General features: G+C 34.7%; 1 protein-coding gene across 1 annotated transcript in view; it reads right to left on the bottom strand.

Moving 5' to 3' along the window:
• The window catches only part of Rpn3 (regulatory particle non-ATPase 3), a 195,115-nt gene that overhangs the window by 108,092 nt on the left and 61,098 nt on the right, over positions 1 to 25,925 (bottom strand). The window contains exons 6-8 of the mRNA XM_090404567.1: positions 18,705 to 18,895; positions 14,249 to 14,352; positions 2,265 to 2,379 (exon numbers count right to left, since the gene is read on the bottom strand). Of these exons, the coding sequence (XP_090260693.1) occupies positions 2,265 to 2,379; positions 14,249 to 14,352; positions 18,705 to 18,895 (410 nt within the window). The remainder of the gene's footprint in view (positions 1 to 2,264; positions 2,380 to 14,248; positions 14,353 to 18,704; positions 18,896 to 25,925) is intronic.

Raw genomic sequence — 25,925 nt, 5'->3', positions numbered from 1 at the left:
TGGAAAGCTATTATGTGAAAGAAAATGTAGAATATAAAATTTTATTAATCCTAGATAATGCTCCAGGTCATCCCCCTTACAACAGTGATCTTCACCCCCACTGCAGGAAGGGAATTCTTGCAGTGTTTAAGGCTTATTATCGACAGAGAACTTTTTCACAAGCTATTTCTGCCATCGAAGGAAATGATCAGACTCATGCAATTCTGGAAAGCATTCAATATTTATCATGCTATTAAAAATATTGCTGTGGCTTGGGACGAAGTGACCTCTCAATGTATGAGTGGCATATGGAAAAAGACATTAAAAAGATTTGTGCACGATTTTAGAAGTTTTAAAAAAATGAAGACCTTTGTAAATTGAGTGAAGAAATAGTGGGTCTAGCAAACAATCTGAATCTCGAAGTGAATGATGACGACATAGTTCAACTCATAGGAAGTGCCCCTGAAGAGTTGACTGGAGGAACAATGTGTTGCAGAAGAGGAAGAGAGAAACATGAAGAGGTAGTTAAACAATTCGCAGTGAAGGGTCTTGCAGAAACGTCCTCTGCAGTTAGCGATGTTCTCAAAATGACTGAAGACATGGACCCCAATGTTGAATGCTACTTATTAGTAGAAAGGAAAATACATGATGCGTTTACTTGCTACAAACAAATTTATGATGAAATGAAGAACAGGAATAAAAATAGAGATTACACCAGAAGACCTGCAGCCTGGTGCTTCACATAGGGAATGTAATGAAGATGTGATTGTGGAGGAAGATTTCGGTGATCATTCTCATCTTTTATAAAGGCAGTAACGCATAGTACAGTACAGTTTTATAAGGTTTAAAAATTAAAATGACAGTATACTTATTATGGTTAAGTCCCTAATGCCTATAACTTCGCTGATTTAATGTACTGACATGTCCTGCCAGATGGAATGGAACCCCGATGTAAGTCGCGGGATGGCTGTACTTGTAAGCTACATGTAACATACGCATTGTATGCAATGGAGCATGTAGGAATAAATTACCTCCTGGTAGGGATACTACTGGGAGGAAAATGCAAAGAACTGAAATCACCTTAGACACTATAATCAGATTTAACACTCTTTAACCTCTAGTTCCTTCTGTCATGCTTATTGAGAACGTTGTCTTGCAACAGCTCAATAAATTCAGTTTGATTCTTCTCATTTTTTTTTTTTTTAATCTGATCCACACATGATAAGCCACAAGACCTATAGCACATCAGTGATGTGTGTGGGCAAGAGGAATAGAAAAGAGGAGGAGTCTGTTCACATTTTGCTTGAACAACTGAAGGGGAAGGCAGTGTGAGGGAGACTGTTCCAAAGAATAGAAGTACATGAAATGAAATTCTACTATTCTACCTACAGTTGGGAGGTATCATAATGTGACTAAGTTTATGAATGTTCCATTCAGAAAAGGTTACATGCTGAACTACAAAGCAGGAAATTATGACTATCTGGGGAATATGCTGGGCTCTGTGAATGATGCAATATCAGTATATGTTCCTAGAGTTTGTAGATTAATAGGGTAGAAGTGAAAAGGATGTAATCTTATTAAGCAACAGATTCATAAGAAAAAGATGATGTGGAAAGAATATGAAAATTATAAGAAGGCCAGAAGAGTCAATTGTTGTATGGAAAGCTAAATCTAAGTATGAATAAAAACTAGCTTGGCAAGCTAAAAAAAAATTCAAAAGAATTTTATAATTATGCTGCAAGTAAAAGAAAGAATAACTCTATTGAATGCATTGAATAAGAATTTCATCATTTTGCATGTGTTTTCTCCACATGAATCCATGAATATTTTTATGTTGAAACATAGTATTATTAAATTACTAGTCCAAAGTTCTGAGGAGAAAATTAGCAGGTACTTACCCAGTAAGTATCAGTTTTTTTTTATTTATTTTATTTTATTTTTTATTATTTTTTTTTTTTATGTCAGTAAATTCCCAAACAAGTGTACTGAACACTAAAGCTACTCTCCCTCCTTTCCCTAATTTCTAGGGCTCTTCAATAAATTGAAAATTTTATGAAGTGCATGTATGAATACCTGTAAACACAAATATGCGATTGTGGTTTCTGGCTAAATAGAATGATTTATATAAATATGGTATGCAGTTTATTTACATAAGGTATTAGGACATTATGTTTGTATTATAACTGAAAATTGCATCTATTATATTTCTTCTATAACTACATTAACTGCTGGAATACTGTCAGTTAATTATCTAAATGCTTATCTATCATTAATTTAATTATTACCTTGGGTAAGTTGAAAATATGGAGTTAAAGTTCGCCGAAGTGTGGGTTGTCTGAATAATGACTTGTCTGGAATATCTCCCAATAGTAATTCTACAGTTATGGCTAGCTTGTATGCCTACAAAAATTAAAACATTTTATAAGAATATTTATATAAGAACATTTAAGTAAATATGAATAATTAACAATTTTATACACTTTAGAGGTAATAAACATTTAGTTCATTAATAAACACAGAAAAAGCTTCCTTCTCTTCAAAAAAAAAAAAAAAATATATATATATATATATATATATATATATATATATCAAATGTAAATTAATCCTAAGTAAATTTATTTTAAGATGATGAAACAATTCATGAATCTTGGACCTCGATGCTTCATTTATGGTCAGCACCAGAAATTGTATATGATTTTCTAAAATTTATTAAGATTTTCTCAATAATTTCAAGACATCAGTATGAAATCAGGAATCATTGTCTCCACATGAATTTGTTAATCTGTGAAATTTATCACATGGGATTCTAGCAGTGAAGAGTTAAAAAAATCAAGTGAAAATGTTCAAAATCAAGAAAATTTGATGGGCTATTTGATAATGATCCATTGCAACATGACACTATGGTTGTGTCACTGTAAATGGTGTGATGACCCCTTGCAAATGATGGCAGTGTAAATATGGATTCAAACCATTATGCTGTGTTTCATTTTGTCCATATTATACGATAGTTAGACAAAGGTTTTTCTGGTAATTACAGTCAACTCCATGGATAGGGACAAAAATGAAGTTTTGTTATGTGGAAAATTTGACAAACCTTGAAATTTTAAAAGCAATAAATGTGCCAGATATCTGGAGAGAATTAAATGAAATTTAATATTTAGAGCTTATACTGAGTTTTACTCAGTATAAGCTCTGTATATACTCAACTCAGTTTTGGTTACAATTATATCTTGTTTATTTTTAACCCAAGAAGAATTAATATTACCATCATTTTGCATAAAAATGATAGTAATATTAATTCCACATGGATGGAATTGAACAATATTTTATATTTCAAGTAGCAAGGCTTATACGTTGGGTAATTAGTTTACGGAATTAACAACGCATAAAAAGTATATTAATTAAAGGCAACTTTAATGAATAACTTCTATATTTCGGCAACGTGACATTGCCATCTTCAGGAACATAAAGATATGGTATGTGCACGCAGGCACTAACAAAAGCAAATGAGGAAGAAAGCAAGAAACTAATATTGTTCCTAAGTCCTAATGGTGCCCTCTGGTGGGCTAATTTGGTTGTCTTGGCAGTTGGGCTGAAGTTTCATAATGTAAGTCTCCCAAACTTGGGGTAGTTTCATGCACCCAAATTTGTTGAGGTTAGGAACATTTTTTAGAGCTGCCGATGATTCCTTGAATAATCTTTCGTATTTAAACTTGCTGCGGTGTATTATTTTTGTTTTCTTCCAATGAATTCTATGGTGGGTATCTACTAAGGCATGCTCTGCCAGCCCAGAGCGGCTGTACTGGTGAAACCGGATGTAGTCTTTGTGTTCTGAAATCCTGATATTTGCTGTCCTGCCTGTTTGGCCAAAGTAGGACAATTTGTGCACAACTTGGGAGGTTGTAAAGATGGAGTATATTCTGTCAGGGGGGGGGGGGTATATGTGATATTACAAGGCAGGTGATTATGACAAGCTTAGGAGGAAGCTTGAAGCTGTCCCATGGCATAAAGATCTGCAAGGGAAAGATGTTTCACAGTTTATGGTGGATAGCCAAGGGGTATTCTGGAGGAAGCAATATCATATATACATAATATATATATATACATATATATATCATGTAGGAGTTAAATGTAGTAGATAAATCATGTAGGAATGAGTACTATCATTAAGCAGAAGAAAAAAAGAAAGTGTGGTGGAGAGTATTTAAATAGAAAGGTAACTAGCAAGCTCATGAGTACAAAGGTCAGGCAAGAAAGATGACCAGCATGGTCATCTTTCTAAAGTAGACAAAATTAGATTATAAGATAAATTAAAGGTACCAAGAAATTATATACAGGTAACCCTCATATAATGCGGTACTTCCATAATACAGTCTACAAACTGTAGTAATCCTTTATCTTTTCATATATTTTTCACCATGTGACTTAAAAATCAAATTTTATCTTCATTAAATTTGAGTCTGCCCGTATCGTGCATATAGTTATAAGTACCGAATTTATATTAGGGGAAATACTCTTTAGCACACATGTACGTCAACTGTTTACTGTGTAAAGCATTTATTGTTGAAAATTGTCTTTATTTTCTGCCAGGAAAGCGCATTAAAAATCATAAGTGTGTTAATCTCAAGCTGAGCACTTTATTTTCTGGTGAGTTACATACATAATTAATATATAATGCTTTTTTATGTAAAAAATTTATTTTTACAGTAATGGCCACAAATTGCAACAAAAGGGAAAAACCAACATTGAAAAAAAAATTCATTTCTTGCAAAGAAAAAATTTAAATAATGGATCAGTTGAAAAATGGAGAAAACCCAAGAGCTGTTGCAAGGGCTTTGAATTTAAATGAATCAACAATTCAAACAAAATGAACATAAAATCTGAGAAAGTGTTATTGCTGGGTCAGCGGTAAGTGCAAAGTGCGTTGCTCGTGTATGCGATATTCTAATGGAAAAAATGGAGAAATCTCTAATGATTTGGATAGAAGATTGCACTCAAAAGAAAATTCTTTTGGATGAAAATTTTATTAAACAAAAAGCTCTCAAAGTTTATAAACATTTATAATGCAGACCAGGTGTTCAATGCAGATGAATCCAGGTTATATTGGAAAAAAAATGCCAAAACACACCTATATTTTGAAAAATGAAAGATCAGCTTCTGGATTCAAAATTTCCGAAGATAGAATTACTCTGCTGTTTTGTAGTAATGCATCAGGTGATTACATGACAAAACCAATGTTTATTAACCGATCCTCAAATCCTCGTGCTATTAAAGAATAAAATATGCACTTTATTTTATTTTGCCTAAAACATTTATGCATTATGTGCAATGAAGTTTATGTTTAATTTATAATTTTTTTTACTTTAATACTATGCATTTGTTTCATAGTTTTGACCTTTGTTTGCTTACACTTGGATAGAGGATTAAACCAAGTATATAATTTCTTGGTATCTTTAATTTATAGTATAGTCAAGTGAAAAAACTTCCAACAACCTTTTCTCTAATCCAGAGTAATTTAATAAGATGTGGCACCTTATTTTTGTTTATATGTTTTCTTAACTTACATGAATTACCTGAATTAAATAAAAATATTTGTTTGTTGGATATGTCATTGTTGTTTATATAATTTAAAAAAAAAACGATTTTGGAACATAACCCTACTTTTTTTATGTGATCTAAGTCTAGCATAACACAATTTATATAACGCGGCATTTCTATGGAACCTAACATCTGTGTTATATGAGGGTTACCTGTACTTTTTAATCCTTTATCCAAGTGTAAGCAAACAAAGTTTGCGCCTGAAGTAATTTCAGGACTGGGCCAACTTGTGGTAAAGGTGGTATTGACTTCACATCACTTGCCTTAGTATCCCATAATGCAAAGCACATCTCCTTGTGGACAGAATCAGAAGAAGACAAGATATAGGTGGATTTATGTAATAAAGTGCAATTTGGAAGATAAATGTAAGAACTGATAAATTAATTTGAAGGAGTAGATTGGAAACTAGTCATGAAATCTTGTGTTGCTATCATAATATTAATACTCCCTTCCCCGAGGTATATGACAGAAAATAATGTAATTATTTAACATTATATTCACAATATTAACATAATAATCCAGTTTGATGCTATTGAGAAATTCTGAGCAAATGGGAAGCCAACTATGCCAATTTTTCTACTTCATTTGTTATCAAAATTGAAATCATTCATAAATGTCTGTATTTGTGGACCAAAGAAGTGCTTTCTTTTATATAAATACTCTTTCAAAAATTAATGAAAATTTTCTTCTAGTCAGTTTAATATGATGCAGTGTTGCCACTGCATGCCTGGTCAGTGTTTTTTTACCACTGTGCTTTTATTTAGCAATTTTTCGAAGTAATTACTCCATACTTCAAGGATATCTTTTTTCCCTCTGGTTTTCATGTCATCTCTATCATCTCTAATTCCTTTTACAGCACTCTTTTCTCCATTTCTGAACTTCAACAACTTCCAGAATATCTGGATTCTAATGAGTTAATGAAAACTTTTTTTTGATCTACTAAAAACAATTTGAAAATTTTCCTAGTGGACTAGACCAATCTTTATGAATATAATGTCTTTGCACTACAATTGTTTGCATAATATGAATGCAAATCTTTGCTAGTGTGAGATTGAAACTCTGTTTACTACAGACCTCAAGTGGCTTGAAAATTACCATAAAATTCCCTTCTCTGGAGTACAGAAAGTGGATTTATTTAATCCTTTGCTCACTACTGACAGTATTAAATCTACTCTAGGTTAGCAACCCATCTGGGTAGTATTTCCAAAAAAAAGTATTTCAAAACACATAACTCATTAGAATCCAGATATTGTGGAGGTCATTGAAGAAGCTCAGAAATGGAGAAAAGAGTGCTGTAAAAGGAATTAGAGATGATAAAGATGACATGAAAACCAGAGAAAAAGATATCCTTGAAGTATGGAGTAATTACTTCGAAAAATTGCTAAATAAAAGCATAGTGGTAAAAAACACTGACCAGGCATGCAGTCAGGAATACATATCCACACTTGAAGTAGAAAAAGCCATCAAAAGCCTGAAATGTGGAAAGGCAGCAGGAGTAGATGATATTCGACCAGAAATGCTCAAGTATGGAGGTATAAAAGTCTTACAGTGGCTGCACTGCATAGTTTAGAAGGCCTCGACAGAGAAAAGAATTCCAGATGATTGGAGCAGAGGTCTCATCGTATCCATATACAAAAAAGGGAAATAAAACTGAATGTGAGAATTACAGAGGTGTTTCTCTACTGAGTGTTCCTGGTAAGATATATGCAAGTATACTTGAGAAACAGTTTATAAGAATTGTGGAAGAGAAGCTTGGTGAAGAATAAGCTTCTCTTCCACGCGAATTCAGGCGATTCACGCGGATTCAGGAGAAATAGAGGCTCTCAGGATCAGATTTTCACTTTACGACAGATAGTTGAGAAATCATGGGAATATAACAAAGATCTGTATTTAAGTGTTATAGATCTGGAAAAGGCATATGACAAGGTGCCAAGAGAGAAGTTACTTGAAATGCTACAGTTATATGGTGTACAGTTAAATCAAGCAATTGTTGGATTCTGAATATATAGAGATTTAAGTAATTATTATTTGCTTCAGAATCCAACATGATCTTCCATCACAAAGGCTAGACTTGTAAATATTATTTAATGTAAACAACTTATTTTACAATTTAATATTCATATAACTACCTTTAATTTTATCTAATATTTAATTAATTAATCAAAGATATATGTATTAATAATGAGAAGACTGTATTAAATATTATTAAGCTATTTTATTTATTACTATATTAATATTATAAGAACTTGTGTTTGATAATTTAACTGTGCATTAATTGAAATGTAAATATTCTCTATTTATTCCTATTTGTAGAAGTTTAACATTACGCAATAGCTCAATTTTATTATGTTTTGTTTTGTTGTCATGGAGACGTATGTAAGTGAGCGAGTGCAAGTTTGGAACAGTGCGCGAGGAGAATGTTGAAAAATTATTGAAAGGAGTTTTAGTTAAAGAGATCATGAGAACAATTTAGGCGGGAAGAATGGATATAAAAAGGAAGAACGCTGAAAATTATTATTAGAGAGTGAAAAGATACAGATTGGCATTCAGTTGGAATCGGAGCATTCAGCATTCTGGGAATCAGAGTGCGATATTAGAGAGTTGGAAAGTCACTCAAGCAGCTAATTTAAGTCTACTAGTCGAGAAGCAGTTAGCTAATAAGTTGTAGAATAACAATTATAGCTACGGAAAACAGCTGAGAGACTATTAAATAGACTAGCGATACTTGAGTTGAGATTTAATTTCAGCGCCGACCTTTCAAGGACATATGGAACCTTGAAGTAAAACACGAAGTTACTAGAGAGTAGTAGAGGCTGTAAAGATGAAGTTTAATGGTAGCTGTGTTTAGAATTATAGTGCCTAAAGAATTAATTGAATGCCGGAGGAATGGACAGCTGTGCATATAAAACATCAAGATAAGGAATTATTGTGTATTGCCTTAATTCATGAGTGATCAGTAGTACTTCATGCAAGAATGTTTGTTTATGTGTATTGTGACTTATGATTAATTCAGTTATTGCTTAGAAAATTTATTTTAATGAGTGCTGTATACTGTTTAAAATGTTTACAGTTATAAAAAGTGCTTGTGTGTAAGTTGATGAAGAAAGAAGATTATCAGTAAGATTATTCCAACCATTAATATTCCTATACAGAGAAGTGTGTGAGTTTAATCCTAGAATTTCCATATACTAACAGTAACTATTGCGAAGATTAGCTGAAGTAAATTTAAAAGTATTTGCTTGTAAAGAGGTGTTACTGCGATTTTATTGTATTTGGAACTTAAGGAACTGTGATAAGACTGTATTAGAGATAACAAATTTACCATTGTCTGAGTTTGTATGACAGTATTATCAGAAAGGCTGAAGTGTTTATAATAACTTAATTAGTGATTTGATCTTAAGTGTAAAATTTGTGATTCTGAAATTAAATGTTTGTTTTTGTTAATCAAAAATTGTATTTTGCCTGAATCTCTTTTACTGCACCATTCATAAAATATTCGAACCAATGCGGGTAAATTAAGTAATTTAAATATTCTCGGCCAGTATATATAATAACAACATATAAAGGAAGGGTAGTTGAGAGTTGGTTTATCTTCAATTCTTGAACTAATTCAGATATAAAGTGGCGCAGTCTTTAAATATAAATTTTCTTTATATTTGAATTAGAAATCAACTTACAACTCATCAATTAGTTAAGAACATCGTAATAGTAATCATGTGGGATCCAACACAATACTTAATCTTTATTTGAGTTCTAAGTCAGCAGTTAGAATTAAAGGAAGTACAGGAAGGGAGTTTTAATGTTAAATCTGGTATCAGACAAGGAAGTAGATTATCCCCTCTGTTATTCATTATCTATATGGATCACATTATGAAGGAAAGCGGTACTAAACCCGATATCAAAATTGGATATGTTAGTCTCAGTTCTTTGCTTTATGTGGATGATGTTATACTTCTAAATAAATCCGCTACAAGTCTGCAAGATTTCCTGACTAAACTGAATAACTGTTGTAACAGATATGGTATGAAGGTCAGCATTAAAAGACAAAGACAATGAGAATAGGCAGAAACATTGAAAATATCAACTGCATTGTGAATGGAGAACCTATAGAACAAGTAAAACATTTCAGCTACTTAGGCATGACTTTTAGTGAAGATGGTAAATTAAATATGGAAATAGACAACAGAATCAACAAAGCTTGTATATGATAGGAAGTCAATTGAATAAATTTATATGGAATAAGAGAGAAATCTGCCAAAACACTAAATTAGATGTATACAAGAGAGCTTTTAAACCAATTTTAACTTATGGATCCGAGAGCTGGGTCAGAAGTAAAACACTTGATCAAAGACTAGAGACTGACCCTGAGAAAGATTAGGAGCATGAAGGGATAGCATCAATGGCAATATCATATTAAAAATGAGGATATTAGGAAAGAACTTAACATTCTCAGCATCCAGGAATGTGTTAGCATAGCTAATCTCAGATGGTATGGTCACTTAAACAGAATGGGAGAGGAAAGATTAGCAAAACAAGTGTTCTCTGCCAGGTTGGCAGGAAAAAGACCCAGAGGAAGACCAAAATATAAGTGGATTGATAAAGTAATAATGTTGGAGTCTTGACAGGTAACAGGCTGATTTGAAGGAAAATTGTAAATAGGAAGTTAGTAATGATGTAATTTTTCATGTAGTACTACCATATCCTGTACACCCCATGAGGATATATATATATATCAGGAATTTGATGATATGATGAGAATTCATGCAAGACAACAGTCATGTTGCTAATATAATTAGCTACTGATTACATGATTTTGTTCAAACTTCACTAAGATGTAATCTTTTCATTTATTATTATTATTATTATTTAACACCTCCAGGGAGTCCAAAGACTCATCGGGGAAGGGTACGTGCTCTACAACTATGCTTCACCACTCAATCCCTTAACTGACCCCCAATGTTACTGCCGACCAACACCACTGGTATTTCCACAGACAATCACAAACATCCATGCCCACAGCGGGATTTGGACCAGCAACGTTTTGGCTGGAGAGCGGAAAAGGTAACCATTCAGCCAGCCAGGCTGTCCTATTATAATACATGGAACCAAAATGCTTCCCATTAAAACTCAATATCTCATCATCATCATCAAATTCCTGCCATGTACCCTCAAAGGGTTTACAGGATATGAGAGTACTACATGAAAAAAATTACATCATTACTAATTTCCTATATACAATTTTCCTCCAAATCAGTCTGTTACTTGTCAAGATCCCAATATTATAAGATCTTATATTTCTATCGTCTAAGGCACTTTGTACCGTATCAATCCAACCTATATCTTGGTCTTCCTCTGGGTCGTTTTGCTGCCAACGTGGCAGAGAACACTTGTTTTGCTAATCTTTCCTCACCCATTCTGTTTAAGTGACCATACCACCTGAGATTAGCTCTGCTAACGCATTCCTGGATGCTGACAATGTCAAGTTCTTTCGCAATATTCTCCTTTTTAATATGATATTGCCATTGATGCCATCTGTTCACGCCAATATTTCTCAGGACTCTCATATCTGTGGTCTCTAGTCTTTGGTCAAGTGTTTTACTTCTGACCCAGATCTCAGATCCATAAGTTAAAACTGGTTTGAACACTGTCTTGTATACAGATAATTTAGTGTTCCGACTAATTTCTCTCTTATTCCATATGAATTTATTCAATTGACTTCCCACCATACCAGCTTTGTTGATTCTGTTGTCTATTTCTATATTTAATTTACCATCTTCACTAAAAATCGTGCCTACATAGCTGAAATGTTTTACGCATTCCACAGGGTCTCCATTCACAACACAGTTGACATTTTCAATGATTCTGCCTATTTTCATTGTCTTTGACTTTTTATTGCTGACCTTCATACCATATCTATTACAACAGCTATTCAATTTAGTCAGAGAATCTTGCAGACTTGTAGCGGATTTATTTAGAAATATAACATCACCCGCATAAAGCAAAGAGCTGACATTAACATCTCCAATTTTGATATCATGTTTAATACCACTTTCTTTCATAATGTGATCCATATAGATAATGAATAACAGAGGGGATAATGTACATCCTTGTCTCACACCAGATTTAACATTAAACCATCTTCCTGTACTTCCTTCAATTCTAACTGCTGACTTACAACTCAAATAAAGACTAAGTATTGTTTGATATAATGTCCCATTGACACCATATAACTGTAGCGTATTGAATAGCTTCTCTCTTTACACCTTGTCATATGCCTTTTCCAGATCTCCAAAACTTAAATATGGATCTTTATTATATTCCCATGATTTCTCCACTATTTGTTGTAAAGTGAAGATCTGATCCTGACAGTCTCTATTTGGCCTGAATCCAGCTTGTTCTTCTCAAATTCTTCTCAACCGTTTCTCAAGTATACTTGCATAGATCTTGCCAGGAACACTCAGTAGGGAAATACCTCTGTAATTCTCACATTCCATTTTATTTCCCTTTTTATATATGGGTACTATGAGAGCTCTACTCCAATCATCGGGAATTCGTCCCTCTGTCCAGGCTTTCTGAACTATGCAGTGCGGCCACTGTAAGACTTTTATACCACCATACTTCAGCATTTCTGGTCGAATATCATCTACTGCTGCTGCCTTTCCACATTTCAAGCCTTTGATGGCTTTTTCTACTTCAAGTATGGATATGTATTCCTGACAGTATGCTTGTTGAGTGTTTTTTACCACTGTCCTATCACTGCTTGTTTCATTTAGCAATTTTTCGAAGTAATTACTCCATACTTCAAGGATATCTTTTTTCTCCCGTTTTCATGTCACCTTTATCATCTCTAACTCCTTTTACAGCACTCTTTCCTCCATTCCTAAGCTTTTTCAACAACTTCCAGAATATTCTGCCACCTTCTTGATATTTATTTTCTATATTGTTGCCAAAGTTCTCCCATGACTTTTGTTTAGCATTCTTGCATTTGTCTCTGTATTCTCTAAGAGCACAAGCTGACTTATTTTCCAGGAACTTTTTGATATGCTTTCTTCTTTTCCTTCACTGCCTCTTTAATTTCCTGTGTCCACCATGGAGTTCTAACTTTTCTATTCTTGCAGACAACTTCACCACATGCCTCTCTAGCTGAATCAATCAAGGCTTGCCACTGAATCTCCAAGGTTTGATTCCTGTTCTGAAACTCTTTCATTTTTTCTTCAATAATCTTTGTGTACTTTAGTCTACAGTTCACATCTGAGAGCTGCTCAATTTTTATTCGCTTTAAAACTTTCTTACATGTTATTCTTTTCAATATGAAATTCAATTTTATCCTGCTCAAGACTAAATAGTGATCACTTCCAATTTCAAATCCTCTGTAGACTCTGGTGTCCTGCACCAGGTAGAAAACATCACTATCAACAATAACATAGTCAATGAGACTTTTCTTATTCCTTGCCTCTTCTCTCCATGTGAATTTGTGCACATTTTTATGTTGGAACATGGTGTTAGTAATAACCAGTCCATGTCCTGAGCAAAAATCCAACAAATATTTGCCATTATTATTACCTTTGCTCTTTTCTCCAAATTTTCCCAAAATATTTTTGTATGTCTCACAATCATTTCCTGCAATGCTATTTAGATCCCCAACAAGGACCAATTTTTCCTTTTTCATTGTGTCAGTTGCTTTTTCTAAAGCCTCAAAAAATTCCTCCACTTCTACCTTAGTAGAACATTCTGTGGGACCATAGGCACAAATAAGTCTCATTGTCCAGTTCCCCATTCTGATATTTGCCCACATTACTCTACTTGAGACTGCCTGCCATTCAAGAAGATTAGCTTCGTATTTAGTGTTGATTACTATGGCTACTCCTTTTCCTTGATAAATACAAAATATGCATTTTGTATTTATTGCTCAAAAAGATCTCACCAGTTTTTGTCTTTTTTGTTTCAGTCACCCCCTATTATGTCAATCTGGTACTTATCTAATTCCTCAGCTAACTCCATTTCTTTGCCATTCAGGCTTCTTATGTTGATAGTACCGATCTTTAACTCTGGTGATGTTGAGTTGGGGTATGTTTTCAGATTTGTTCCAGTAGCTGACTTTTCGCTGTTTGCCCTGGTTCCCTGGCAAGAACAACGGGGGCCTTGTTTAACTGGGCAATGCCCCAGCTGGCATGAAATTTTGCCATGTTGTTGCATCATTTTTTATTTTGGTTTAACCAATAAGAATACAATTTGGTTGGCTAAATCCCAAATTGCCAGCCCATTCTCGTTCGTTCAGTATCCAATAAGATACCCAACAGGGTGCACCACGAGAAGGTGAGGATCGGACATTAGGTCAGACATCCTGGTTGGTTCTCCGCATTCCTTTAAACGCTATGTGAAGGTCTCCTCTCAGTTATACAGCTTTGACCCTTAAGCACTTCAAACTATTAACTATGATACTAAATTTTGAATATTTAAGTCAACACTGTACATAAAGAGTATTAGTAGGAAGTCATCTCTCACTACAGAATGTTATAATAGTAAACTCACTACAACACCTATTAAAAATCATACACTCTATAACGTCAAATCATATTTAAAGGAAATTCACTAAGGTAAACCTTCCACTATAATAAACTTGGTTTGAACTAGTTTGCTATAGTGAGAGGTGACTGTATAATGTACTTACTGTTTGCTTAAATCCTACTGCTGTATGTTGTGGAGCTTTACGAATAGCCTGGAGTAAATTCCTATGCGCTTCTGAGTAGTCCAGTTGAATTGCTTTAATTCTTCCTGAAAAATAATGCAAGTATTAATGTATTTAAACATAAAGTTGAAAAGCAAAAATCAAATGGAAGTCAAGTACAACAACTGATATGATACATATATAACTTGATTCTCAGCTCAGGAATGATACCACAGGAATGTATGATAGTTCCATCGTACAAAGGTGGTGCAAAAACTGATGTGTCTAACTACTGACCTATCAGTATCTCTGGTGTGGTGGTGAAGATTTTAGAGAAGTTGGTAAGAACTTACATACAGAAATCGGTAGATAAACAAGCTATACTCTGCAAGTAGCTGCATGGGTTTAATAAAAGAAGGTCATGTTTCAGCAATTTGCTCATATTTTATATTATATGGCTGAGTTAAATAAAGGCAATGGCTACACTATGATAATGTTGGATTTTTCTAAGGCATTTGATAAGACACTGTACAAAAGTGTGGACTGTGCTCAACAACCGAATCCGAGGAAAATGGATAGGCAGAGGAGGTCTCATTACTCCTAGTCCCGATTTGACTACAATGGATTTCTTTCTTTGGGGCTATGTAAAAGGAAGTGTGTATCAAAGAAAAAAATCCAGTCCCTTGTCCACTGTGCCATAGAAAGGCTGGCAGAGAGGATGATATTCGACCAAAAACATGTAAAAAAACCTTTACAGTGGCCACAATGAATAATGAAGGGATCATGTTTAGAAGTTTGAATTCTGGATGATTGGAGTAGGCCTCTCATAGACCCAATCTATAAAAAAAGGAAATGAAATTTAATGTGAGAATTACAGAGGAATTTCTCTATGAAGTGTTCTAGGTAAGATTTATACAAGCATATTCAAAAAGAGGCTAAGAAAAATTGTGGAAAAGAAACTTAAAGAACGAACTGGGTTGAGGAGAAACAGAGGGTATCAAGATCAGACACTTTATGACAAATAGTAGGAATATAACAAGGATCTATACAAGTTTTATAGATCTGGAAAAGGCATAAAACAAGGTGCCAGAGAAAATCTTTGCAAAACACAATTTATATGTGGAAAAATAGAACATTATAGAGAGCAATTCATGGTCTATATTAAAACTGAATGAAATACAGGAAAGTAATTTGATGCAAAATCAAACCACTTTCCTGTATTTGTGCATATACAGGAAATAGTGGAAATACAGGAAATGAGTGGAAACAGTGTACACCCTTGAAAAACAAGGGTGCACACTATTTCCACTCATATTCATCATCTATGTGGATCACAATATGAAAGAAAGTGGCATTAAACCTGATATCAAAACAAAAGAACTTATCCAGAGAAAGAAATACTTTTCCCTTCCCAAATTCAGTAAGGCTAAGAATGCACTATAATCAACTATTTCTTTGGTCACTATGGGTTTGCTACAGTGAGTATCTATTATACACAGCATAAGTGGTTCTCTTGCACAGCCAGTAATCACAATTACTTAAATAAAGGGGATATTAAATCCCACATTATTTCAAAGCCGAATAAGAAACTCAAAGATCGGAATCAAAGAGTTTCATGCCGAATATAGTAAACTATAAAAATTTCGGCGGATTGTAGCACAAACTAAAGCACATAGTTCAACACTATGAACTAAAGCGACATAGTTCATAGTGTTGAACTATGCACATAGTTCAACACTATGAACAACATATGAACTATGTGCTTTAGCTTGCGCTACAATCCGCCGGAATTTTTATAGTTTACTACATTCGGCATGAAACTCTTTGATTCCAATCTTTGATTTTCTTATTCGCCTTTGAAATAATGTGGGATTTAATATCCCCTTCATTTAAGTAATCACAATGTTATTGAAGACCAGAACTATTCAAATACTCTCAAAAACATTTCTAACAGCTTTACAAAAATGAATTGACTATGGAATTGGCAGGAATCCCCCCCCCCCACCCCGAGAGAGAGAGACAGATTATGGATTAACATTTCCAATTCTGTCACTACCACATTAAATTCATAAAGAAGGTAAGTTATAGTTATTTTTTGCCATAGCAAACTATTAAATGTAATATAAAGAAAGTTGGAAAGTAATATCATACAGAGTATTTCATTACTATGAAATAATAAAGTACCATTCTTTCAAAGTATTATTAAGTGATGTTAGAGATTTAACACCCTTTGTACTCGGTGCTGGTGTGTAACAGATAAGTTCTACAGGTCTGATGCCATCTGTAAGATGAGAGACTGGTACTGGCTGCTAGCTCAGTTGAGTAATAGCCTACAGATTGAACGGCATCTCCCAGATAATGCATGCAAAATGCTCTGTAACACGTAGGCCATCTGAGATATGTTTCTTATATGGTGGCACTAACAAAGAGTCAAGCAATTTTTAAACGAAATATTTCTATTTCTGGTTTATTGGTGAACTATTCAAGAGAGAATGATTTATACATCTGATACAAAAGAAAACATTAAAAACATATACGAAGACATTTTTCCTTCTCTGATGAGAAAACAGTGGCTGAGCTGATGGGAATGCACAGTGCAGTAGCAACCCATGGTCATAGACATGATCTTAGAGGATGCTATCCCTTCGATGCCAAAGGATTAAAAGAAGTGCAAATGGTTAACAGAGTAAAATAGATGTGAGAAAGGATTAAAAATATTACTTAATTCTTCCAATATTTTGTCTCAGTCACTGAGACATCATCAGGGAGTACCATATGAGACTTGTAACACACATGCAAACAGAGAAAGGCAACACAAAACTAAGTGAAACAAGTGGACAATAGACTAGAATCCTTACTAGGTGGGACACCTTTTGTGAGCACCTGTTGGCAGCCTAGGATATAAACTGGGATCTCGAAGTATTAGGGTTTCACATATTTTGGGAAGTTTATTGCAACCATGTTTATTTAAATTAGGCTGATTCCCGAGAGCAGCTGGATTTTTACTATGATATAGCATGGTGTGCAAGATCTAATTAACCATAGTTATCATGACTGCTGATCCATGGTAAGTTATGGAACATACAGGAAGTAACCTGCAGGAACAGGTCACTTTATATACTCCAGGTACAGAGAGAGGCAGGAACTGATCTTCAGTAAAATGTATAAGAATAGCAAGCTCTCAGTGAGACTTGAAAGCAATGCAGAAATTGCATTTCTTTAAGAATCTGGCTATTTTTTCTGAAGTACTTGTGCTTCGAACATAGGGGATGATGATAGCATTACTAAAATCTTTCTAAAGAGAAGGTCGAGGATTGGGAAAGGATTATTTTTTTTGATGCTGTTGGAATTGTAGCCATTAGATAAGAAGGAGTGATGTATATGATTAAGTTCTATGTGAGGACTCATTGGAACAAAGGTTATAAGCTCTACTGGTTAGTGTTTTAATGATACCATATTGTGTGTGTGTGGGGGGGGGGGTTGTGGACTTCCTGTCTGTATACTGATAAAGGGGTTACCATTAGGTAGGCATGTTACCAAGGTGTCTAGAAATGCAAAACTATTATTAGTTTCTTTTTCCATGGTAAACTGGATTCTAGAGTAAAGACTTACTGAGGTGGTGAAAGAGAGGAAAGTCTAATATGTCCATGAGGCCAAATGGAGAACATATCATCATCCACATATCTTAACCATATAGAAGTTTTGAGAGAGATAAGTCAAGAGCTTGTTTTTCAAAATATTCCATAAAACATTGGCAAAGAGGGGGGGGGGGTGAAAGGGAAGAACCCATAGAAGTACCTTCATTTATAAATTTTGTGCTTCCAAAAGAAATATCTAGAATGGAGAGCAAAGGAAAACTGATCAGTAATATCAGGAGGGAAAAACTTTATAAGTGATAAGGTGTCCTTTAAGGGAATATTGGTGACAGTGAAATTAGGTAATACCAAATCTAACCAAAATATCTGTATTATTTAACATTAAATTCTCAATAGAAGTTTTAAAAGTGAATAGTTTTTTTTATATAGTAAGTGGTATGACTAGTGTGTGTGTGTGTGGGTGGGAGAGAGGGAATAAGAGAGCTTGCTAACTGTTGGCTAATTTATAGCCTGTTGAATCTATAGTAGCATCTACTATAGGTCTTGGGGTTGAAATTTTAGTAATCCATATATCGGGGGGGGGGGGACTGAAGGGTTTGAGGTATGTTTTGAAATTACAAGAGTCTAGGAAGAAACTTTTTTTTTTATTTTAAGATACTGATACTGATATACTATAGGTTTACAATCTCTGATGAGTAGGATTAATATAAGAAAAATAAAATACAGTAATCAAAACTCTGGGATTTGCATAGGAAGGAAAACAGATTACATCAAGAAATATTATACTACATAAGAATCAAGATTAAAGAAACTTATTTTTGAATTTAACTTTAAAAATAAAAAATCTAGATACATAAACTTACCCAAATAATATAAAAACCTTGCCCACTCATTATTTGAAGCTACTTCAGGAAAAACTGATTTAGATACAAGTTTATCAGCCTGGTCATAAAGATTATAATGTAAGTAATTTCTAAGAAGGCAGTTAAGTAAAACAGCTTGTCCTTCAAAGTCATTCCGCAAGGTTGCCGTTCTTAGTCGACTGTGAAGAAAACTAACAAAGAAAACAAAAATTTTCAAATTGAAAGAATTTTTTAAATATGTTAAATTTAGAGACTTGCTCACATTTCCATAAAACCATGTGCTTAAGATTTAAGTTCTTGCTCACATCTAACTAAAATCAGTACTAAATGATTGATGAAAAGTTAACAAGTCTAGAATGATCAAAGAGAAACATAAAAAAAAAAATAATAATAATAAATAAACAAAATAAAGTAAAGTGTATTTTGCCTCAGAAAATACATGTGAATGATGCAGACAATATTGAGTAATTCTAAACAACCATCTGATTTAATTTCTTATATATATATATATATATATATATATATATATTTATAAAGAATTGAATGACTAGAACCGAGATTTAAGTAAAAAGGTTTTAATATAAAAACACGACTAGTTTCGGCTTGTAACAGCCTTCATCAGATGACATTATAAAACAAAGAAACAAGGAAAAAACACTAAACACTAAGGTTAAAAGACTATGAACACGTTGTAGTTGTATTTAAAGCTGTTCTTTCGTTTGTTGCATTGTTGGGAGAGTGCGTGTTTGCAGCATCACGTGAACGCCAGCACATGATTACAGCTGAATGAACTATCTGGGAGGTTGTAGCTCAAGTTATTATTTAGATGAACAGGATTAAAGATGATTTCTCTAGATTCCACGATTTTTCTCTCTAGTTCATCATTGCAACGGAAGATGTTAGTAGATTTTTCCAGCAAACTTTGTAACTTTGGTTTTCATCATTAGGATTAGCCGAGAAAAGGATATGACTTGATAATGCACTCACTCGCTGTCTCTTGTAAGATGCTACCCAAAGAAAAAACTGCTTAAAGGAGTGTTTGCACATGTTCACACAAAAGACTGGATGGATGGAGGAGGAATGAAGTTATGGATAGATAAAATTTGGTCTAGGCGCCCTGTAGGACTGTTGAAGAAGCCTGCCCTGCTAGTATGGGATCAGTTTCGTTCTCACAGAACAGAAGATGTTAAAAATAAACTCAAGGAATTGAAAATTCAGTTAGCTGTAATTCTAGGAGGTCTAACTAGTCAGCTTCAACCTTTAGATGTCTGTATTAATAAACCATTTAAGAGATTTATGAAAGAGAAGTGGAACAGCTGGATGCAGTCTTCAGATTTTGAGGTTACGCCATCAGGAAGAAGCCTAGCATTTTGCATGTTTGTGAGTGGGTCATCCCATGACCCACTCAAAAAGCTTCATGGGATGCTGTTGAAACTGAGACAGTGGTTAAATCTTTTAAGAAGTGTGGCATTAGTAATGCACTGGGTGGAACAGAGGACAATTTGTTGTATGAGGACTCAGATTCTGATTTAGAAGAGGTTTCAAGTGTTTCTTCATTTAGCTCTGGAGATGAATTTCTGGGTTTTGACGAAGAAGATTAAAAGGTGGGTACTCTTTCCTAGTTAGATTAGGTATTTGTTGAAAGTAGACCTACTTATTACTTTATATTTGAAATACTGTAAATTCATTATTATATTCAGTGATAAAGTTTTTTTACTAAAAAATGTGTACAAAAAAGGGGTGCATCTTATACGCCGGCAAATATGGTAAATATCTAGGCCTCTATAATAACTGAAGATAATTAGATCCAAACAGAAATAAAGATGAGAATTCAAGCAGGTAATAAATCATATTTTTCATTTTAGCAACACCTCTCATCTAGAAATCTGTCATATAAATCTAAAATAAATATTTACAGAATCTAATTAGGCCAGTTGTATTATATGGTGCAGAGACATAGAATATAACAAATGTGGATAAAGATCAATTACAACGCTTCAAAAATAAAATCTTAAGAAAAATATTTGGTCCAATTAAAGACACTGTGATAAAGTTTCTCCAGATGAATGGAGAAAGCAAACAAATAAACAACTCTATGTACTTTATAAGAAGCCACTAAGAATAAACGAAATCAGAGCTAATCGCATTGAATGGTTAGAACATCTAGAAAGAATGGAGGATAACAAGCTAGTGAGGAGAACCTTTTTGCATCACCCAAATTAAGATGTCCTAGAGGAAGACCACACAGAAGATGGATGGATAACATTGAAATAGATATGAAAGAGCTGAACCTGCAAAACTGGAAGAAGTTGGCTAAGGATAGAAAAAAATGGAGAACTTGGTGTTTGCATCTTAAGGGTTTGTGAAGCTTAAGAAAAAGAATTAACACTACTGCCCTGACCTCTGGTGAAAAAAAAAAAAAAAACTTTACTACATCAATGCTAGAGCCCTGTTATTATTATCTGTTACAAATCACTGAGATAGAGATATTAAGTTAGAGAACAAGAGATATATTAAGCTAGAGTTGCTCTCTAGCTTAAGAGAGAGCTTAATAGCTTAATATTTACACATCATATTTCTTAATAATTTGTAACTAAATTGCAACCAAACAAATAATAACAATAACAGGGCTCTAAGAACAAAGGTGCTAAATTTAGTTATTTTCTTATTCTTAACAATATCAGGTACAAAGCAAGAGTAATTACATTATGAACTAAATGTTTACATCCAAGTCTTTCTCACTGCTTGTGAATTTAGTTGTTTTTATTTATGTGAATCCCATGCATGAATGGTAGAACCTGTTATACTTTAATACCATGGATGGGCTAATGATTAGATAATCCAAAAGGCTTTTCTCCAGAGACCAAATAAGAAACTTTATCAAGTTACTTCATGACTGTAATGATCTAGGTAACAAAATACACCTACCACTGCCATGCTTCTTTTTTTCATAATTATAATTAGAAATCATGTTATAATTAGAATTTCTTGCAATTTCTGATGTCATTTTAGGCAACAGATTTCTTTAAATATTTACACATCATGAAATAAGAGTATAAGAAACATACAATTGTAAAAGCAGCTATATGTAGTACTTTTATAGAAAGTTTTTTTAACTTGGGTATACTATATGTTAAAGATACCAAGCAATTTTATAAACTTGGTTTTAATCCTTTTTCCCAAGTAAGCAAACAGAAGTAAGTCAAGTTTGCACCTGAACTATGTTCAGGTCTGAGGCAACTCGTGGTAAAGGTGGAGTAATCTCTGATCATTTTCCCTTAGTATCTCCCCTAATGCAAAGCACATCCCCTTGAGGGTATGATGCTATGCATTAAAGGAAAGGGCCACTACCCAGACTGGTTTCAACTTTTATTGAATGTTCAAGTACAGGTCAAACTCCAAAAACTCAGCGTTGTTCCCCTCAGTAACAGGCTCATCCTGCCACTGAGAAGAACTCTCAGAACCAGTTGGCTCTATACCATGGCAGGCTCACCCCCACCACCGAGCAGAGCCACTCATATCTCATCCGAGGGGTAACAGCAACAGCCGTGCCTCAGTTAACTTCATGGGCTACAGCATTGCCATTCATTAATCCCCCACCCAGGACCCGGGTGACAGCAACAGCTAAGCCTCAGTTAAAACTTCATGGGCTACAGCATTGCCATTCATCACCCAAGCTTCCAACCGGTTTCGACCTTTTCTGAGGTCTAGTCAGTGAGACCCAGAGATGCCAAGGTTGAAGTAATGCAGAGCATATAAATTTTACTTATACAAGTTGCCACAAGGTGCTTGGACCTTATTAAATAAAAATCTCAGGATGAGAGAAAGATGTAGAAAGTTTTTTTTAACTTGGGTATACTATACATTAAAGATACCAAGCAATTTTATAAACTTGGTTTTAATCCTTTTTCCCAAGTAAGCAAACAGACAAGTAAGTCAAGTTTGCACCTCAACTATGTTCAGGTCTGAGGCAGCTCGTGGTAAAGATGGAGTAAGCTCTGATCACTTTCCCTTAGTATCTTCCCTAATGCAAACTTGGGGAGATACACATAGGGCGAAGCGGCAGCTCGAGCAATTACAAAATTGCTTACCGAGTACGTCAGCTAACGGAAGGAAGAGAGTGTTAGTTGTTGGTAGGCCGACGTCTGAAGAGCTGCGAAAGATAAGTAATTTAGTTTTAAAAAAATAACGTTATTAATTAACAACTGTGCTAGAATTATAGTATATTGCGGAGTTAATCTGTTTAGCTTAAAAAGTTTGTTTTAAATTAGTGTTAATTAGTATTTTGATAAGATACATACATAGTGTAGCACATCGCCTTCTTTGTTGGATAAATTTAACCCAAGGTATTTGTTTCAATGTAACATCTGCAGGATGTATGCTTTCCTGAGAGCGGTGGGAGTTTGGTTCGAAAATGATAGTGGTGGGAAAGTGTCAGGAATGTGAAGATTTGAAGTGTGTCTCATGTCGCGAAATTGATTTAATGGATGAAAGCCATAATGCGATAGAACGCAGTGATAGGATAGAAATTTGCGATGTAGTGCCAGATAGTACTGAGAACAGTGTTGAGGTTGAGAGTGAAAGTAAAAGTACAGAGCGTGAGAATAGTTTGAGTGATATAAAAATGAGGAGCTAGTTGCAATGAGGGAGACTGCACGGTTGCGCAGAATGATACATAGGGCGAAGCAGCAGCTCGAGTGATTACAAAATTGCTTACCGAGTGCATCAGCTAATGGAAGGAAGAGAGTGGGTGATAAGAAAAATGAGAGCATGATTGGTAGTGAAAGGAAAATGAAGGAACAAGTGTTGTACGGTGATTCATTTGTAAGAGGTGTAATAGATGAGAGTTTGATAAAATCATAGTACATGCCGGGTGCGAAAATTAAGGATGTAAGTGAGGCTATTAGAGTGTAAAAGCAGAGGGTGAAAGAAGTGATAGTAGTGGCAGGAACAAATGATTTGAAAGGAGATAAATTTGCTATGAGAGAAGACTTGAAGGAATTACTAGAAGTAGCAAAAGAAAAGAGTTGGGAAGAAGATCCATGATTACAAATGACTTTATGCGCAGGTTATGTATGAGGAGTGGTGTGGAGTTTGTGGACGTGTGGAGTGAGTTTGATGGGCGAAAGGACTTATATTAAGAGCTTTGTGCAATTGGAAGAACGACGGTACGTTGTGCCCTTCAATTGGAAAAGGCCTAGGTTCGAGTCTCGTCATGATGGGAAGAATCTTTGTATGGACTTTTTCAATCGAAGGTGATCTCCTACGGAGGTAGCAGGGTTTTTTCTCCCAGAAACTCTGTTTTTTCATCCTGCATATAGACAAATTGACCCTTCAGAACACGCACAATTTACAGACAAAAATTACTAGCTGTGGTGGTGGGCAACGGATGGTGCTGATGTAGATGATTGGTAATAGAGGTTCGGTGTAGTGGTGGAGAGGGAGAAATTGTACAATAGGTGTCCTCCCGCGATAAGTCTTTGGACTCCTTGGAGGTGTCACAAATAATAATATAAGATGGATGGAATGCATCTGAATGGATTTGGTGTGCGGAGAACTGGAAAAAGTGTTGCTGAATGAAGTGAAAGTGGATGTGCAGAATCAGGGAAACTAGAGCTGTGGGGGGGGGGGGGAGTGCATATGCAGATATCAGTGAGGCAGTTGAGTGTAAGAATGTGAATAATATGCCTAAGCTAGTACGAAGGACAACAAATCAGAATGGGATAGTTAGTATAGGGCATCAAGATAGGGGTGGGACTAACAGGCTTCTGCACTTTATGTATACTAATGCCAGGAGTATTAGGAACAAGAAGGAAGAAATTTTGGCCTTGGTTGGCTCGTCCTGGCCACAGGTTATTGGCATTAGTGAGACATGGCTGACAGAAGATGATATAGCTAGTGGGATAGAATGTGAAGGGTATAGTGTGTTCAGGAGGGACAGAGAGAAAAAAATCGGGGAAGGGGTGTTATTGATGATAGCTGATGAACTGCAGCCAAGGAGAATTGAAGTTGAACTGCAGGATAGTGAAGAGAGCACATTTGAGGCTATTTGGTGTGAGATTGAGACAAGCAGAACAAAATATACAGTTGGGTGCTGCTATAGACCAGGTGATGGAATAGATGGTGGAGATAGTATGCATAGACAAATAGATGCAATGACTGGAAGGAGGGTAATTATTATGTAATTGGTCGGTGAAGTAAAATCAAGAAGGGGACGGAGAAAAGAAGTTAAAAAGGTGCCGTTAGGAGAGCAGGTATAAAAGGGTTGGGAACCCCCCCCCCACGGGGCTTTTTGGTTTTGGTTCTGTTCCTGAGGAGTTCTCTACGAGCTCCGTGGCATAGGTTTAACGCGGTTTTCCCGAGCGGAGATTGGGGTTATATCTCCGTCGTCACAACATGGAAACAAAAGTGAGCGGGATTTCGATTCCGGATTTCCTATGTAAGAAGCGAAGAATGCCATAGAGGCAAAGAAAAGGAAACATATTCTTTGTGTTTCAACTTCAGTGACAACCACGAGAAAGGGAAAGCTATAAAGATATCGATATCCACGTCGCGAGTCGCACAGCCGTCATATAGATGATTCAAAGTGTGTCCTGAATTACGAAAGTTTAAGACCGTGTAAGCATAGTTCAACTCCAAAAGGAACGTAGGAGTAGCAGATTATCGGAGAGGTTATACCAAGCTAGTTCAATCAGAAAAAGGTAAAGGCCCATATGAAAAACTCAAGAAAGAAAGGTACTGTAAAATATATCTAATGTTAACTAAAATTTGTCTGTAATAAGTATCATTATTCTAATAAGAAACTGTTGAAGTGACCAAGGAAAATTTATACTAGGACTTTAGTATCTGACAGAATATATTAAAAGTAAGCTGGCTAGTGTTAATGTCATGTGAATAATTAAGTGTCCTGAGAATTTTGCATGTCTATTGTAATGTATAGGAAAGTTAAAATGTCATGGTTGTGTGTTAGTGCAGAAAAAGGTTTAGTTAATCTACTTAAGTTTGAATAGTTAAATAGTGTGAATTAATCTTATTTGTCCATGTCAAGTGAATTTATGTGTTGAATTGTTATGGCTGCATGATCGTAATACCCATTATAGGATCATAGCCTAATTACTTGTAATAAGCTAATGTTAGTTTGTAAGTATTTAGTTTAGCATTAAATTGAGTAATCACAAAAATTGAATTGTACCATGTTAAGGAATTTAATAAACCTTTGTT

The sequence above is a fragment of the Typopeltis vanoorti genome, chromosome 15 (assembly GCF_054136105.1).
Source record: "Typopeltis vanoorti isolate ZY-2024b chromosome 15, IOZ_Tvanoo_1.0, whole genome shotgun sequence".
Lineage (NCBI taxonomy): Eukaryota > Metazoa > Arthropoda > Arachnida > Uropygi > Thelyphonidae > Typopeltis > Typopeltis vanoorti.
The sequence above is the reverse complement of the archived record's forward strand: the minus strand, read 5'-3'. Positions and strand labels throughout refer to the sequence as shown.